General features: G+C 36.1%; 1 protein-coding gene and 1 long non-coding RNA gene across 2 annotated transcripts in view; both read right to left on the bottom strand.

The window, feature by feature from the left end:
• The window catches only part of ilf2 (interleukin enhancer binding factor 2), a 40,010-nt gene extending 35,629 nt beyond the window's left edge, over positions 1-4,381 (bottom strand). Inside the window, exons 1-7 of the mRNA XM_007542107.2 lie at positions 4,053-4,381; positions 3,497-3,556; positions 2,970-3,012; positions 2,518-2,622; positions 2,351-2,428; positions 2,144-2,246; positions 1,396-1,461 (exon numbers count right to left, since the gene is read on the bottom strand). Coding sequence (XP_007542169.1) covers positions 1,396-1,461; positions 2,144-2,246; positions 2,351-2,428; positions 2,518-2,622; positions 2,970-3,012; positions 3,497-3,556; positions 4,053-4,057 — 460 coding nt within the window. The 5' untranslated portion in view covers positions 4,058-4,381. The remainder of the gene's footprint in view (positions 1-1,395; positions 1,462-2,143; positions 2,247-2,350; positions 2,429-2,517; positions 2,623-2,969; positions 3,013-3,496; positions 3,557-4,052) is intronic.
• A 493-nt stretch (positions 4,382-4,874) lies between these two features.
• The window catches only part of LOC107834550 (uncharacterized), a 30,641-nt gene continuing 18,776 nt past the window's right edge, over positions 4,875-16,739 (bottom strand). The window contains exon 2 of the long non-coding RNA XR_001660346.1: positions 4,875-6,599. This is a non-coding gene — a long non-coding RNA (uncharacterized LOC107834550). The remainder of the gene's footprint in view (positions 6,600-16,739) is intronic.

The following is a 16,739-nucleotide window of genomic DNA, read 5'->3' as shown; positions in this document are numbered from 1 at the left end:
AGCCCAATCCTGGCATCAGTAGAAACAATTAAGTAATCCAACAAGAATTAACATGAGTGTTAAGGTAGAGATGTTAAAACAAGTCTCCACTTGCAGAGGGCTTAATTGCAAAGATAAAGAGACCTAAATTGAGGGGGTTATTGTTAACCAAAGTGTTTAAATAATCAGGACTATTTTGCAGAATTACACTGGAGAGAGATGTCAGCTCGTTTAAATTTGAATCAGTTTTCGGAAATGGTTTGTCAGATAATCTTAAAACAAGTTAGAAAACTCAGAACATTGTTGGGCGGCTGTTCATGGCTGAAGCATCAAGCACCAAACGGAGAACCTGACATCATGAGCAAGGAGTCAACTTGGTCTACAGATTTATAAAGAATTAATGACCAACCAGATCCAGTTGTGAACATTGTTACTGTTCATTCCCCCAATACAAGTCTAATTATTCTGCTTTGCAAAACAGCTTTTATTCTGATTTCTTTCTAACTGTATTTAATGTAATCTTAAATTACTAATTTTGTTTTAAATGTTGACAATTCATTTCCAAATAGGACGGTGATGCATTTTTATGCAACCAAAATCAGATGCTTATAAACGGTTATTGCTCTAACACAGTGGTCCCCAAAGTGGGTCCTCGAGGGCCGGCATCCTGCATGTTTTAGGTCTCTCCCTGGGTTAGCGCACCTGGAGAAAATGATGGCTCATTAGAAGGCCTAAGAAGAACATTGACATGCTGAAAAAGTTGTTACTACCACCACTATAACAGTAATAAATCATTACTGTTATAAATTTGTTATAAAAGTATTACTGATTGCACTTTAAAAACTAGATAACTTTGTTATTAAAGGTAAAGTTTAAACAGTAATGATTTATCGATTAATGTCAAGTTGTCATAACAAATACATTTTGAATAATGTCAACTTTGTATTAAAAGTGTCATAATTTACCGAATGATGCTTTATGACAACAGTCATAAATATTCATGAAGGTTTATTCATGCTCTTGACAGGTGTTATGTCATGTTTATGAAAGTGTTACGACAGTCTTATTCACCCCCCTTCAAATAAAGTGTTACCTCTACTTTTACATAATAAACTTTGTTTTTAAGCAATGCTGGTTAAAGTGTATTGCAACAGTTGGACAAAACTGGGAACATAGCTGATAAATGTAAGGTTTATTTTTTTATCTTCCTGTTTTTGGACAAGTCTGAATCATGATTTAACATTACATTACAAGGTTGGAGGTTTTAGGTGATAAGTAACTTTGAATATCACAATGTGTATTAACCAGGGGCTTTAAAATGTATTAAACCCACAACTTTATGAAAAAGCCTAGGAAATGACTGCAGCAAATGCCAATGACTGATACAACTCTCTCAGTATTCTCCACTGACTTTACCTTCTGTGGGGTCCTGGGTGCGAAGGGTCTCCACAACTTTGTTTCCAAGAGCAGCTACTGCCTCCACTGTTTAAGATTAACACACACATATTACTAAATTACATATGGTTTTCCATAAAAACCCTTGATTACCTTGTAGCGTTGATTAAAAGTTTGTACTAGGACATTTTTAAACTGAACTTATGGAGCTAAATTACTCAAAAAAATTCACAAAGCATACCACAACATTTCTAAGTGTACAACATGTGTAAGCATGAAACATGTAAAATTTGGTGAAACTGTTTATACATGTGAATGTTTAGATATGCAGTTATGCATTGTTTCATATACATTTGTAAATCTTTTTGAGAAAAACTTCCATATGAACTGATCTCTCGTTGCTTTTTGTCTACACACATCAGTGGCTGAAACCAGTGGAATATTAGATCATCAGTAAGCTTAAAGCCATTGCCTCAGGGTTCATACACATTTTTCTTGTCAAATTCCATACTTTTCCAGTGCTTATTCATTAACAGAGAACTAACTGGATGAAAAAATTTAACATTTAGACAATGGGATAAGGAATATAGTATGGAAATACAAATATTTTCTCAAAGACATTCAGACTTGGAAAATACATAGTGATAATCAAACAGCAGCCTACATAAGAAACTTGAAGCCTTAATGACTCAAAGGTAACACTGGAGAAGTGATACATACTGAATAAGCAACAAAGAGCTTATGTTCCTTCACTGTAACCTTAACTCACGTGTTGGGAGGATCTTTAGGATGACAACCAAGTCAGCAACATTATGTCCTGTCGTCATAGTGCCCTTCTTGTATGAGCCAACCTGACGGACTTCTTCAATTTGCTATCAAGAGTTGCACAGAGATTTTATTTTTTTTTTGTTTGTCAGAAAAGTATGCTTACTTTTTGAAAAAAATAACCGGTCTACATGTAAGACATGTTACTTACTACTTCAAAGTTCCCAGGTGCTACAATCAGGTTGTCAATGACATTATTTATCTTTGTGACTAAAGATAAGATGGAGGACTAAGAGATACAGAAAAGGAAGGTGGTCAGATTATCAGAGAGCATGATGTCTGAATAAAAAATTTGATAGTACGTTGACGGGGGCAGACCTGCTCTGCAGGTGTGGGGCTCAGGTCCTGGTTTCTCTTCAGCAGACATTCGCTGAAAGCAGTTTCATCAGGCATAGGCTTTACTCTGGGGAATGCCATCTCACACTGGTGCCAAACAGAAACCTGCTTCAGTACCCATGGGTGATCATCAATGCTTCTACTTCACTAACAGCTTATTGTAATTATTGGAAAAGACAGTTATTGTGTGATTAATGGTGATCATTGTGTAGCACTATGCAATATGGTATTACACTAGGTCATTAAGACCTTAGAACCCATTCACATCTAAAAAACTAGCTTTGCAATCTACATATAATGTCCATTATCACTATTACAGTGATTAATTTTACTGTAATAGTGTAATAGTGATATTACTATCACTGTTACAGTGATACCATATGGTATTACAGTAATGAACTACTGTAATACCATATTGCATTTCCATCACTTACCACATAAAAATCAAATGGGATGTGTGGGACAAATGGGCGATATCTAAATAGTAAAAAAAGAAAGTAAGAAAACATTAGCGGTTCTACATTTGCTATAGAAGTAAACATCAGGGCAAATATTCCAAAGACCAAAGAGACAGCAAACTCAAATTGTGGCAGTGGCAACTAGTAGTGGACCTTCCAGTGCCAGATTGAATATGAATATGTTTATTTCCAACAAATCAATAAAAAAAGAAAATTAAAAAATTAAAAAAAGAAAACAAAAATACATATAGACAGATTTTATTATAGATAGATGTTTTTTTCTTTATAAAATTATTTATAATGCAATAAACATCAAATCATTCAATCAAATCACCCTGCAATGAAACAATTGTTCCCACCATTAAATCAAGTTTGCAACTTCTACACTCTTTAGCCCGTAAAATCTCGATGCAAACCTGTTACAAAATTTCCGTGAATCTGATCAGTGCACCGTTTCTAATATATTTATAACGTACACATTTCTTATTTAACAACACACTCACCCCTGAACCAATCCTCCACGACCCCCAAAGCGGCCCCCTCGGCCTCTGCCGCGGTCTCCTCTGCATATTAACACAGAAACATGTTAGATAATCCACAGGAAATACATGCAGCTAATGTTAGACTACTGGGACGAAACGTTGGAAGTGCATTTTGAGAAACACGCCAGTCATTAAGTTAAACATGGTAAAATAAAATTTGGTTTTAAAAATGTAATTTTTAGTAAAAATAAAGAAATAAAACGGGCAATTCATTAGTTCGTGTAAAAACGGCCGTATTTAACAGGCACTGCGTCAATCTAAAAGGATGTCAATAACTACAGATAATCTACTGCAAACCATAGAACAACGGATCAAGGTTCAGCGAAAAACTGACTCTTTTCTTTGGCGTAATTCTAGTTTAATGCTGATTCATACATTAATTACAGCGCTCACTTCAAATTAGCCTCCAGTTGCGCAAGCTAAACCAAGCTAGGCTACTAACGCATAATCACCTATATCAGTAAGCAAACTGCTCCTAAAGTATTAACTATACCAAACAGAATTTAACCATATTTACCTCATTGCGTACGACGTTTTGAATATTGTTGTAAAAAATAAAGAGAGAACTGCTATAAACCGATTTTATGGTTGAAGCTACCACAGCACCCAATGCGTTACTAGCACACAAAGAGTTCCGATTTCTTCTTTTTGTTTAATGGCGGTTGGCAAAGCAACGTTTTCGCCCATTACCGCCACCTACCGGAATTGAGTGTGGTTCGGGTCGCTAGATACTAATCATATTTGTAAAATAGACAAAAATCGATATTCTTCCCATTCATTTCGTCTTTTAAAGATACTTCGACAAAAAGAATAATATCCTGAACTGAAAACTTTGTTCTAAAGGTCTTGCATGTCCAGCTGCAATTTGTTGTCTCGACTGTATGCTGGGAGCAACTACTACATGCTCCACTGTCTCAATGTAGGATTTCATTTTGGAAGTATAGAGAGGACCGAAAATGACAGAAATAAAAACAAAAGCAGGAATACATAAATGGCACAATAAATAAATCAATACACCTAAAATGCACCAATTAATTTTAAAAAGGAGGACTTTACCATATGTTTTATACATTTTAGCTGACCTTCATATTTATTTTTTCAGTTTAGTTAAATCAAATTATACACATACTATAAATTTAAAAATATATGTTTTTAAAATTATATTTTTATGTTTTATGCCTACCTTTTTCCAATTTTATTTAGTTCTCTGCCCAAACGTCATTTATTTTCATTTGTTCGTTTTGATTTTTCTGTCTCCTCTTTTTACATGAAGTATGTGTTTCTGCTTTGTTATCCAAATGAGGAGGGGTGATGTCATAAGCTTCAACTTCACTTATTGGTTGATTAGCAATAAGTAAAGCTTGAGCCTATACCCTAATACCCCAAGTGCCCTTTGTTGTTATTGTTTTTTGTTTTGTTTTGTTTTGTTTTAAACTTTTTTTCTTACATTTGTTTTGTTTTTATCTATGCAACAATTTAACAAAATAAATTAGTCAGGCTCCCCTCAGTCTAATAATAACTGAACGATTCTCAGTGCCTTTGCCTCCGGATTCATGGGTAGCACAGAAAGTTAGAACACCTGTTCCATGGTAAGGAGGGGGACATAATTCCGTCCCCTCCTCCTATGAGCAAGAATATTAATTTTCCAATATACCCTGGCTTGTGAATAAAAACATAGGTCTGATATTGAAGTTAGAAAAAGATTTCTATTTATTTTTGGTAATTGTCCTCACAATAGCGGAAAACCCTCCTTGACCCATACACAAGCCCTGTAGCAATACACGCACTCCCACTCTCGTTCCGCCCTTGTGTCCTTCAAATGTCCTTCAACTTCATGTTGAAGGGTTTGAGTGCGTAGTGTGTCCACATTGTCCACATCCGCCCTTCGCCCTGCCCATTTCGGGTACTATTTCCACCCTTACACGAAGTCCGCATTTTTATGGACTTCGAAATGTATTACCCACAATTTATTGCTGCATGAGACGTTTTGAGTTGAAAGGCGGGTTTATGGCAATGTTTTTTCCCAGTCTTAGAAAATTCAAAGAAAACAGAGGCAACAAACAAACAAGGCACAAATTAGTAATAAAGTTTAATATGATGAACTGTATGGAGCAGAAAAAAATAATCATAAACTGTGAGGAAAATAAAACAAAATGTCATAAATGCAAGACAAATTTAAAATCTTAAATTAAGATATTAACATATCTGTATAAAGATTGAGCTTTTGTGATGTTGCAACGTTTAATGACTCCTAAATAAAATATTTCACTTTAAAAATGGAGGTGATTTTTAGAAAGCAGTTGTTTGTGAATAAAACTTAGCCAAAGGATTACATTGTTAATATAATTTAACTCTTACTTCCCCTGTTAAAAGATCAAATTTTGTGATATTAAAACTTAAAGATGGAATAGATTTCTTGTACAATATCCACAGAAATCTTTCTAAAAACATTAATGAAGTCGCAATAAAAAAAAAAAGTGCATCGTCTCAAAATCTGTCACAAAACCCACAGGAATTGGTATTTATTTTGAATTTTGTTTTTGCAGGTCATTATAGGGAAAATTTTATACTTAATATCTTAAGTTTTTTGTGGGAGTGCAATAGAAAGCTATTTGGTACTTATTTTCTTTAAAGATATTATTATTATTATTATTTATTTATTTTTTTTTAAAATTCTTCTTAGGTTAGAAAAGGAAGTGTCACGCTTTTGGGAATTTGTTTAACCCACATTCAGAAACACCATCAGGAGATTAGAACAGTTTATTTAGATTTATTTACAAGAAGTTGACAGTGTAATGATGAGGGAGTCCAGGATACACACCCACACTGGAAGGCTGGCTCGGAACACTAGGGGACAAAGGAGAGGCGTGAGCAGGGATGCTGAGGCTGGATAACACCGGTGGCACTTATTCGTGTGGGCAGGGTGACCCACCAGGGAGGGGCGACAGTTGGGCTCGGGTCAAGCAGTAGTCAGCCGGGGCTGCTGCGGGGTGGAGACCGCTGTAGGGGGTAACTTGGAGCAGGAGGGAGGAAACCACGATCTGAGTCCCGAGTCGAAGCGTACCTAGGGCAGAACACAGACATAGGAGAGCTCTGAACTCAAGAGGTTTCAGACGAAGAGCTGAGACTCTGAGAGGTAGGCAAACACTCTGGCGTCGGAGAACCAGCAGCCGGCTCTTCTTATACCTCATCTAATGAAGGAAGATGAATAGCAGGTGTGCGGGAGAACCTCCGAGAGGCTCAGCTCCAAACCTGCTCCCTGAGGACATCTAGTGAGGGAAGGAAGGGACTTACGGGTGTACACCTGTAAGTCCCTTCCTTACAGCCGTAAGTGTAAGGGTGTAAGTCCCTTCCTTCCCTCAGAGGTTCCCAACAGGAAGACAATTGATGTCAGAGTTCCTGATGAATTTCTTGTTACATATTTGGTCTATGAATGTTTGGTCACAACATTCAGTTTCTTTTAAAAAGGACTAATGGAACTAAAATTAGTTCCATTAGTCTTTATTTTTCAAATGTAACATCAGGCATTTTTTAATTTTTTATATATGCTGTATGTTCGTCCTTAACTTGACCTTTGTTAGCACATTAGCTCCACTTTATACCAAACCAACTTAGCTGCATAGAAGAGATGGTTATATGAGTAAAAAAACATGTTTTTTTACTCATATAACTCATATTACTCATATAGTCAAATGGCAGACTCATATAACAGTCTGCCATTTGACTATAGTCAAATGGCAGACTGTTAAATTAATAAATTTTAATGTGTATTTTTTTGCCATCTTGGAAATATGACAAAGTTCATTAAGTAAGCTCTGTCGCAAAAAAATAGAATAAAATCAGTTTTCAAAACTAAAGTATTGAAATAGTTTTTGTTTCATTCTGCTGAACATGTGTGATTACATAGAATTTTCTGTATTCAACTACTAGTCATAACAAATATCTCTAATAATGACTTAGAAAAGCAAAAATACCTTTACTGTACATTTAAAATAATTTATTTTGTTGTAGTTGTACTTTTTAACAATGGAGGATCAAAACTGACTTAATAAAAAATTAAAGCATAAATATACATTTTGTTTTTCCTTGTCCTTACACATTTGATGCCGTCAAGAAATGTATATCTTTTCTTTTTCATTTTCCCTAAACATGCATTTTTGTCAAGAAAAGTATATATTTTGTTTTGTTTTTTAGCTGCAGTATGTAACTTTTATAAAAATATTGTTTTACATATTTGTTTGAAATGTCATTGTGTTGTGACAGTATGGCATGAGAGATAATTTGTGAAAAAATTATTTCCTCTGCCTTCTCTCAATGCCGTCTAGAAACAACCAGAGGCAGGAAGAGGGTTTTAGCACTGTCAATCACAATCTCATGTGGCTGCTCATCCTTCCTCCCCCTTGCTCTGTGCTATGCTGCAGTCAGCATAGCACACAGCTATGCAGATTCAAACTGTGAATGCTCAGTTTAGTTAACAAAGCTATCAATGACGGCAGATAAACAGTTTTCCTGAAACAATAAGTTGTTTCTCCACCATTAGCACATTTATCAGTGAGTGAATGAAGTTGATTAACAACACTAAAACCCTCCTGGTTCTGATTGGTTGTTGTTGGTCAGAATGGTGCATTATTTTAGCTAGCAACAGTAGATCAGGGAGAAGGTGGAGGAGATTGATTTTTTTCACAGATTATCTGTCTCATAGCAAACCGTCATAACATGGTGACAGCTTTAACAAATGTACAAATGTGGAGAAAACATATTTTTTTATTAAAGTTACATACTGCAGCTTGAATGAAATGCAACTACATAGCATTTTTTTGAGAAGTCTGGATTATTTTATGTATATTTTGCACTTTGTGACTGTTGCAAGTGGGAAGAGACATTTCAATGAGATAAAACTAATAATAATAAAATTTCAGCCACCTATTTGCTGTATTGTATGTGGACTGTTGCAGGTAAAATAGCAGTAAATATTGTGCTAGTATCAGTATTGGACCAAAGGAAGCAAGGCAGTGGCAAGCCTTTAAAATTATGATACTTTTGATGGGTTAGATAGACTCAAAAAACTGTAACAGTAGTTGTGCAGAGGGGGGCCCAATCTAATTTTTTGTCATGGGGCCCAATATTCCTGGTAGTGCCCCTGCATACCAGGGTTAAGAAATACAGAGCTAAATGTATCAGTGTAAAACATTTTTATAATGTTCCAAAAATTTTCAGCAAAACCTTATAAGTTTAAAGCAAGTAAAATGTTGTGTTCAACCATATCAAAGATCTTGTAAAAATGTTAAAATAAAGTTAAACCATCAATGGATTCTCAATCTAACATATCAAGAACAAGTAAATGACTGTGAATACTCTGCCTCTATTAAAAGCTGACTGACATTCAATTATTTATTTATATTGAATCGGTTTGCATACACATACGCTAAGAGTTTGTAATCATTACATGATCCAGTTTTCCAACAAAAGTTTTTATTTTGTTTGATTTAGGAATAAGAGTAATGAGGCCATTTCATAGTTGGAGATAGTTCACCAGTGGAAATGCGCTTGACAAATAATTTGTCTGCTAGAAGTTGTTTCATCCACTATTTTATGAGACTTTTTAATGTTTTCAACAAATAAATGACAATCATCCTTTGAATAGTTTGATTTATTCAAATGACCATAAAATTTCTTGTTTCTTTCTTCTTGGGTTTTTATGGTAATATCATTAATAACTAGCGTGTGAATTTTATCTTTTGCTTGCTCCTCTTACTTCAAGATTAAAGAAGAGGGTTTTTTTCCTAATTTTCCTCTATCTAACAAGCTATTGATTTACTGTTATTCAATTTACAGTAAAATACTGTTAAATTACATTACAGTGAATGACCTGATAAAAATGGTACATTTCTGGCATTCCTGCTGCCAGTAATTTACTCGTTTTTTTACAATGAAATGCTTTACAGTGTGGGGTAGGAATTTTAATACATACAACCTAATAAAATACCACTTATGAGATTCATCACTTTCTGCTTATGTCAATGCATCATGTGTAGGCTTTAAATTCATTCTCTACAACTTTCAGAACTCACCTTTTGACTTCTGTTTTCAGAAGAAGTTAAGTTAACGAAGAAAAGTTAACCGTGACTTTTTTTGATCACTGCCAGAAGTAACCAATTGCTTTGGTATTGTAATACAGCTGCTACGAAAAATGTTTCACCTCCACATTGATGAATATTCACTTTTCTTATTAACCATTTCCATTGCTTTAAAATATTTATCTGACTTGGTGTTCCCTTTAACATATCTTCTACAACATTCACCTTGTGTTTTAGGTGTTTCCATTGGATCTAAAGGAAAGTCTTAGATAAGGGAGATTTTGCAAAGACAAAATAAAGGCCTTTCAGCTGCTGTCATACTATTAGTATTATTTATTCACAACAGCAGTAAAATTCATGGTAATCGAAAAATCAATTATGAATACGGTTTGAGTTTTCAAATCATTAACTTTATTTTCACTGAGATTGCAATGTTTATACACTCATATCAAGATAACTGATAATTATGTGGTTTTCATAAATAATAACTGACAAGTCAGTAGACCAAACGTGACAGCAGTGCGTAGTATACATATGAGTAGCAAGCTGTGTTGGATTATAAGCAGAATTAAATTCAATTCTATTCTATAATTACAAGTAAAATAATGGCCGCTTACATTTCGTGGAACCCGTGATTACTCAGTGGTTAACACTTTGAAAAAGAAAATAAATAATACTTGGATACAAGTATTTCTGTGCATAATTTCTCACATTTCTAACTAATAATTAAAGTGCAGCTAAGACTTATAGATTAGGGATCAGACGCTGTGTGCCAATTAGAAGGTGTGTGGTATGATTAAGTTTGCTGATGAATGGATGTATGTCAATATCTGTTAAAACTGTACAGATGAAGTTGTGCCAAGTGAACAGTACTGCTAGTGAAAAGCAAATTGGACGACCAACCGGACAAGGAAAGCGCTATATAAAAACATATTTTAGCAGACAACACAAATTATGAAGATGGAATTATAGAGTGGACACATCTATGAACAGAATATAGTACATCCTGATTCCTGAACTTCTTAACAAGATTTACCAACCTCAAAGTCTCAGCTTTAAGTTCAATCAACAGTTACTGTATGTCTGCTTCCCAAGTTTAATTGTCTTTAATAAAATTAATTTAATTGACTTTAACTGAATTAACTTTTCAGTCCAAATTTCTCTATAAACTTGTATTGCAATTCAGTATAGGGAAATGGATTGGAAAGGGTTCAAAAATTGCTAGGGCTATTTTTTTTTTTTTTTAACTTAAAATCATTTGCTTCATTTCCTTCAAATGCAACCATCAACAAATGTGTAATCATACGGAGTTCCTGAAAACAAAATTTTCATTACTGATGATCAAATTTTCTACTCTGAGAACATGACAACAACAAGAGAGAGCAGTGAAAGCTCAGTTCAGGATTCTGTTGCAATGTCTTCAATTGGTTCCACCTGAGGTTCAGTCGGTGGTGTGGAAATGTCTTCTATTTGCTCCGAGTCAGGTTCTGTCACAACTACTGCCACCTGAAGACAAAGAAAACAGTCAGAGGTCAATATAGCTTGCAGAAAGGATTGACTATTAAGACATATGGTCTTTAAAGAATCCTCTTACTTCAGATGATCCATACGTGTCAAGTCTCCCATTTTAGCCAGGAAACTACTGTTTTCTAACCCTCTTTCCTGCTGTGCTCATTAATATGACTATTTTCCTGTAAATATCCCAAATTATAGTAACTATGTTGTAATATATTTTCTATAATTTGTAATTTCTTTTTAAAAAAAAAATTAATAAAAAATTAGATGTAAATCTGTTCTGGTATGAAAAAAATTTAGATTTTATAATTGAATCAAAACCTAGATGAATGTTGATATAATCACAAAATGGACCAAGCAGTCATTTTGTGTCTGACATACTGTATGTGACATTTGTCTGCAATTAAATAATATAAAAAANCAAACTGGAGCAGTGGCTAAAACAGATCCCAGGAACAACATCAGACATCTCAGTCCAGAAATGTGCAGTTCTAGGCACAGCCAAGATACTGGAGGAGAACCCTCAAGCTCCCAGGCCTCTGGTAGAGGACCCAAGCTCAGAGGATGAGAGAGACCACCCGTGGAGGGTGAGAAGGGAATTTTTATATATATATAAAACATCTCATTCTCACGTTTAGCTTACATAGACCTAACATTAGACTTAATTTACTTTATTTACTTGTTGCAAAATACTGTTTTTAACTTGCATTGTTTCAAAATGAGCTTCATGTAGCACCGAGGCTTAAAACAATTTCTTAATGTAGTATAGTTAATTATTTTTAAGTCTTTCATACTGCTGCTAATTGATATGTACTGGACAGCGCCTATTAGTCGCTATATGATTCATTGTGTCCAGAAAACCTTTTTATTTCAATACAGGACGAGCAGAAATCTGTCACGAGAATATTAGTAGCGCCATGATTTGTTATCAGATATACTATTAAATACGACTTAAAATAAAGATTAGAAATTAGATTCTCCTTGATACAAATCTATAAACAGTTTAGTTTCTGTTAGATCTGTCAAGATGCAAGAATGGGTGAATTTCTATTTATATTGGTCAATCGTTTTATTTTAACCCAAGCCACTACTGAGGCACTGGGGTCATGTTTCTTGACACAGGCAAAAGAAGGTTCAATGTCCAAACTTATTGATTGTTCTTTGTGATTTATTTTCCTCTTTTACCAAACAATTACAGAGATCAAACTTTCCTTTGTTCTCATGCTACCTCTCTTGCTCTGGTAAAAACCATCGACTCCAAACCCAAATGCCTGCTGGTCCTTCACCAGGCCCTTACACTTATAGAAAGTGGATGACCCAGATTACTTCCTGTCTAAATTTAGGAAATAAATAAGAAAAGTAATAAAACAAAAATAAATAAATAAATGAAATCAACAATTATCAACCTACAAATAAACTGTAAATACAAAAAAATAGACATTTAAGAGTAACAAAATTCAAAAGAAATAAAGAAAAATAGGTCCAACAACTTCTATTCCGCCTTTTCTCGCTCTGTATGTCAGCATTACACACACCCGTTGCCATGGCAACCGACAAACAGCTCAACGAGCAGATTACCGATCAAGGGAATCAACACCAAAAACAAACATTTCCCACACAAAAAAGTAGTAAAAACACTAAAACAGGACATTAAAACAGCTGCTCAACTGACGACTTGGTGGGCAGGTTGTCTTAATTTAGTGCTAACGGAACCAAAACACACCGAACTGCGCAGCACATGTTAAGGTTATCAAAGTCAATACCAGGCCAGCAACAGTTAGGCTAGTATAACTGACCCACTGCTCACTTGTTCAATGTTTTCTTTAAATTAAAACGTTTTCCTCACCTGTGAAATCTGAAGCCCTTGTTATCTGTAGCTGTCATAGGGTTGAATTAACTGCTAAACATTGCGTCCTTTTTTCCGATTCTTTGCGTGGTTGTAGTATTTTCCTGACCACCGATATTCCTGACTCAATGGACAGCAATGGTGCATGTGTGGCGCACGATAAGTCCAACAATAGTCCAATAATATGTCCATCAATGCTACTGCCTCATGCTCTGTCCTTCTCTCGCACTTCCTGCTACTCAGCACTAGGTGTCAGGTTACATCGTGTTGCATTCAAAGTTGTCGGAAAAAAGAGTTTTATGCGCTTAATGTCCGATTTGCCATAACTATTTTTTGAATTCGTTGTCGCTAGCTGGGGTGGCAACAGGGGTAGCAAAGCTCTCGTTTGGGGTGGAAACTGCCACCCCATGCCACCCCAGTAGATCCGCCCCTTCTTCTGCTGTTTTGGTCGACCAAAGCAGGAGGGACTTTTGTTTGCATCTCTTTTTTTGTTTGCTGCATTTCATTTGCTTTTTTTGTTTGTGTCTCTGTTTTTGTTTGCTGCATTTTATTTGCTTTTTGTTTGCATCTCTCTTTTTGTTTGCTGCATTTTATTTGCTTTTTGTTTGCGTCATCTCTTCTTGTTTGCTGCATTTCATTTGTTTGCGTCTCTTTTTTTGTTTGCATGTTTTCTCTGTTGCTGCGCATTTGCACATGTCGGCCACCGTAGTTTCAGCTGCTAAAGTGCAGAATTCAGTGACTAACTCGGAAACAGATCGATTGCCCTGCTTTAAATTCCAGTCTTTTGCTTATGTCCTCACTACTGGATCCCAGATTGAAAGTCTGTTTAACCTGTCATTCACAGGTTGTCATTCACAACGAGAGGACCCAAATTTGGGTCCTCTCGTGAATGACAGGTTAAAGGTCTCAAGTATAGATTAGTTTCATTAATGACTGCCTCCATACATTTTAGGGCCTTATCCTTTAAAAGCCCAATATAAGATATTTTGCTGGAATCATCACGGAAAGATTGAGGGAATCGGCCAAAAACTGCATTGGAGGAGGTACCCTCTGTATTTATCTAGTTCTCCAGAAAACAGCCTCCTGGAAGGCAGGCAAGGCAGAAGTAGCGACAGGAGCTGACGAGGTAGGGGGACACACTGGATTAGCACCAGAAGATTGCATTTTAGTACATATTTCTTGGAGTTGACATGACATTTCAGACATGGTTTGAGTTAAGGCAGTCAGCTGATCAGGTATATCCTGGAGACGGTTGCACTGACGGAGAAAAATGAGTATTTAATAAGGAGACTGAGTAGGAGATCAATATGAGGGCGGAAGGGAGATAGAAGTTACTGTAGGTGAAGGTGAGGAAAATCCGAGGAGGGTCATCTATCTGCTGAGACTAAGATCGGCTGCGAGCAGGGGAGCAATACGAAGATCTCCAAACGATATCTTCAGGGTTGGTTGAGAGCAAAAGACTGGAGGGTGGACAGGTGAGCAGGTGATCAAGGATCCAGAGCAGAGNTATATATATATAAACATCTCATTCTCACGTTTAGCTTACATGGACCTAACATTACACTTAATTTACTTTATTTGTTGCAAAATACTGTTTTTAACTTGCATTGTTTCAAAATGAGCTTCATGTAGCACCGAGGCTTAAAAACAATTTCTTAATGTAGTATAGTTAATTATTTTTAAGTCTTTCATACTGCTGCTAATTGATATGTACTGGACAGCGCCCATTAGTCGCTATATGATTCATTGTGTCCAGAAAACCTTTTTATTCCAATACAGGACGAGCAGAAATCTATCACGAGAATATTAGTAGCGCCATCATTTGTTATCAGATAATCTTAAAATAAAGATTAGAAATTAGATTCTCCATGATACAAAACTATAAACAGTTTAGTTTCTGTTAGTTCTGTCAAGATGCAAGAATGGGTGAATTTCTATTTATATTGGTCAATCGTTTTATTTTAACCCTTGTGTTTACAAATTAGGTCCAACCGACCCCACACCTGTAAAACTTGTATCATTTGCCACAGTCCTCCACGTTTGCCTCAGTCCTCGAACGCACAAGGGTTAAATATGCTGTAGGAACCGTAGTTTGACGACCGTTATAAATATCACCACGTTTTGTGAACACAGGGGATTAGCTCAGTTTTTGTCGCTTGTTTTTAGGAATTGCAGCGGCTGCAGTGCGCCGCAATAAAGCTACAATAAAGCTGAAACAGGTGAAGAACCAAACTAGACAGAACCACTTCTGATTGTTTGCCAAGCTAAACATCCAATAAAAGTTCCACCAAGCCACTACTGAGGCACTGGGGTCATGTTTCTTGACGCAGGCAAAAGAAGGTTCAATGTCCAAACTTATTGATTGTTCTTGGTGATTTATTTTCCTCTTTTACCAAACAATTACAGAGATCAAACTTTCCTTTGTTCTCATGCTACCTCTCTTGCTCTGGTAAAAACCATCGGCTCCAAACCCAAATGCCTGCTGGTCCTTCACCAGGCCCCTACACTTATAGAAAGTGGATGGCCCAGATTACTTCCTGTCTAAATTTAGAAAATAAATAAGAAAAGTAATAAAACAAAAAAAAATGAAAAACAATTATCAACCTACAAATAAACTGTAAATACAAAAAATAGACATTTAAGAGTAACAAAATTCAAAAGAAATAAAGAAAAATAGGTCCAACCACTTCTATTCCGCCCTTTCTCGCCTTGTATGTCGGCATTACGCACGACCCGTTGCCATGGCAACCGACAAACAACAGCTCAACGAGCAGATATAGCAGAGATTACCGATCAGGGGAAACACCAAAAACAAACATATCCCACACAAAAAAGTAGTAAAAACACCAAAACAGGACATTAAAACAGCTGCTCAACTGACGACTTGGTGGGCGGATTGTCTTAGTTTAGTGCTAACGGAACCAAAACAAACCGAACTGCGCAGCACATGTTATGGTTATCAAAGTCAATACCAGTCCAGCAACAGTTAGGCTAGTATAACTGACCCACTGCTCACTTGTTCAATGTTTTTTTTTAAAACTAAAACTTTTTCCTCACCTGTGAAATCTGAAGCCCTTGTTATCTATAGCTGTCATAGGGTTGAATTAACTGCTAAACATTGCGTTCTTTTTTCCGATTCTTTGCGTGGTTGTAGTATTTTCCTGACCATCGATATTCCTGACTCAATGGACAGCAATGGCGCATGTGTGGCGCACGATAAGTCCAATAATGGTCCAATAATATATCCATCAATGCTACTGCCTCGCGCTCTGTCCTTCTCTCGCACTTCCCGCTACTCAGCACTAGGTGTCAGGTTACATCGTGTTGCATTCAAAGTTGTCGGAAAAAAGAGTTTTATGCGCTTAATGTCCGATTTGCCATAACTATTTTTTGAATTCGTTGTCGCTAGCTGGGGTGGCAACAGGGGTAGCAAAGCTCTCGTTTGGGGTGGCAACTGCCACCCATGCCACCCCAGGAGATCCGCCCCTTCTTCTGCTGTTTTGGTCGACCAAAGCAGGAGGGACTTTTGTTTACGTCTCTTTTTGTTTGCTGCATTTCATTTGCTTTTTTGTTTGTGTCTCTGTTTTTGTTTGCTTCATTTGCGTCTCTCTTTTTGTTTGCTGCATTTTATTTGCGTCATCTCTTCTTGTTTGCTGCATTTCATTTGTTTGCGTCTCTTTTTTTGTTTGCATGTTTTCTCTGTTGCTGCGCATTTGCACATGTCGGCCACCGTAGTTTCAGCTGCTAAAGTGCAGAATTCAGTGAC

This window comes from Poecilia formosa, unplaced genomic scaffold (genome assembly GCF_000485575.1).
Source record: "Poecilia formosa unplaced genomic scaffold, Poecilia_formosa-5.1.2 Scaffold659, whole genome shotgun sequence".
Lineage (NCBI taxonomy): Eukaryota > Metazoa > Chordata > Actinopteri > Cyprinodontiformes > Poeciliidae > Poecilia > Poecilia formosa.
Note: the sequence above shows the minus strand (reverse complement) of the source record. Positions and strands in the feature narration are given on the sequence as shown.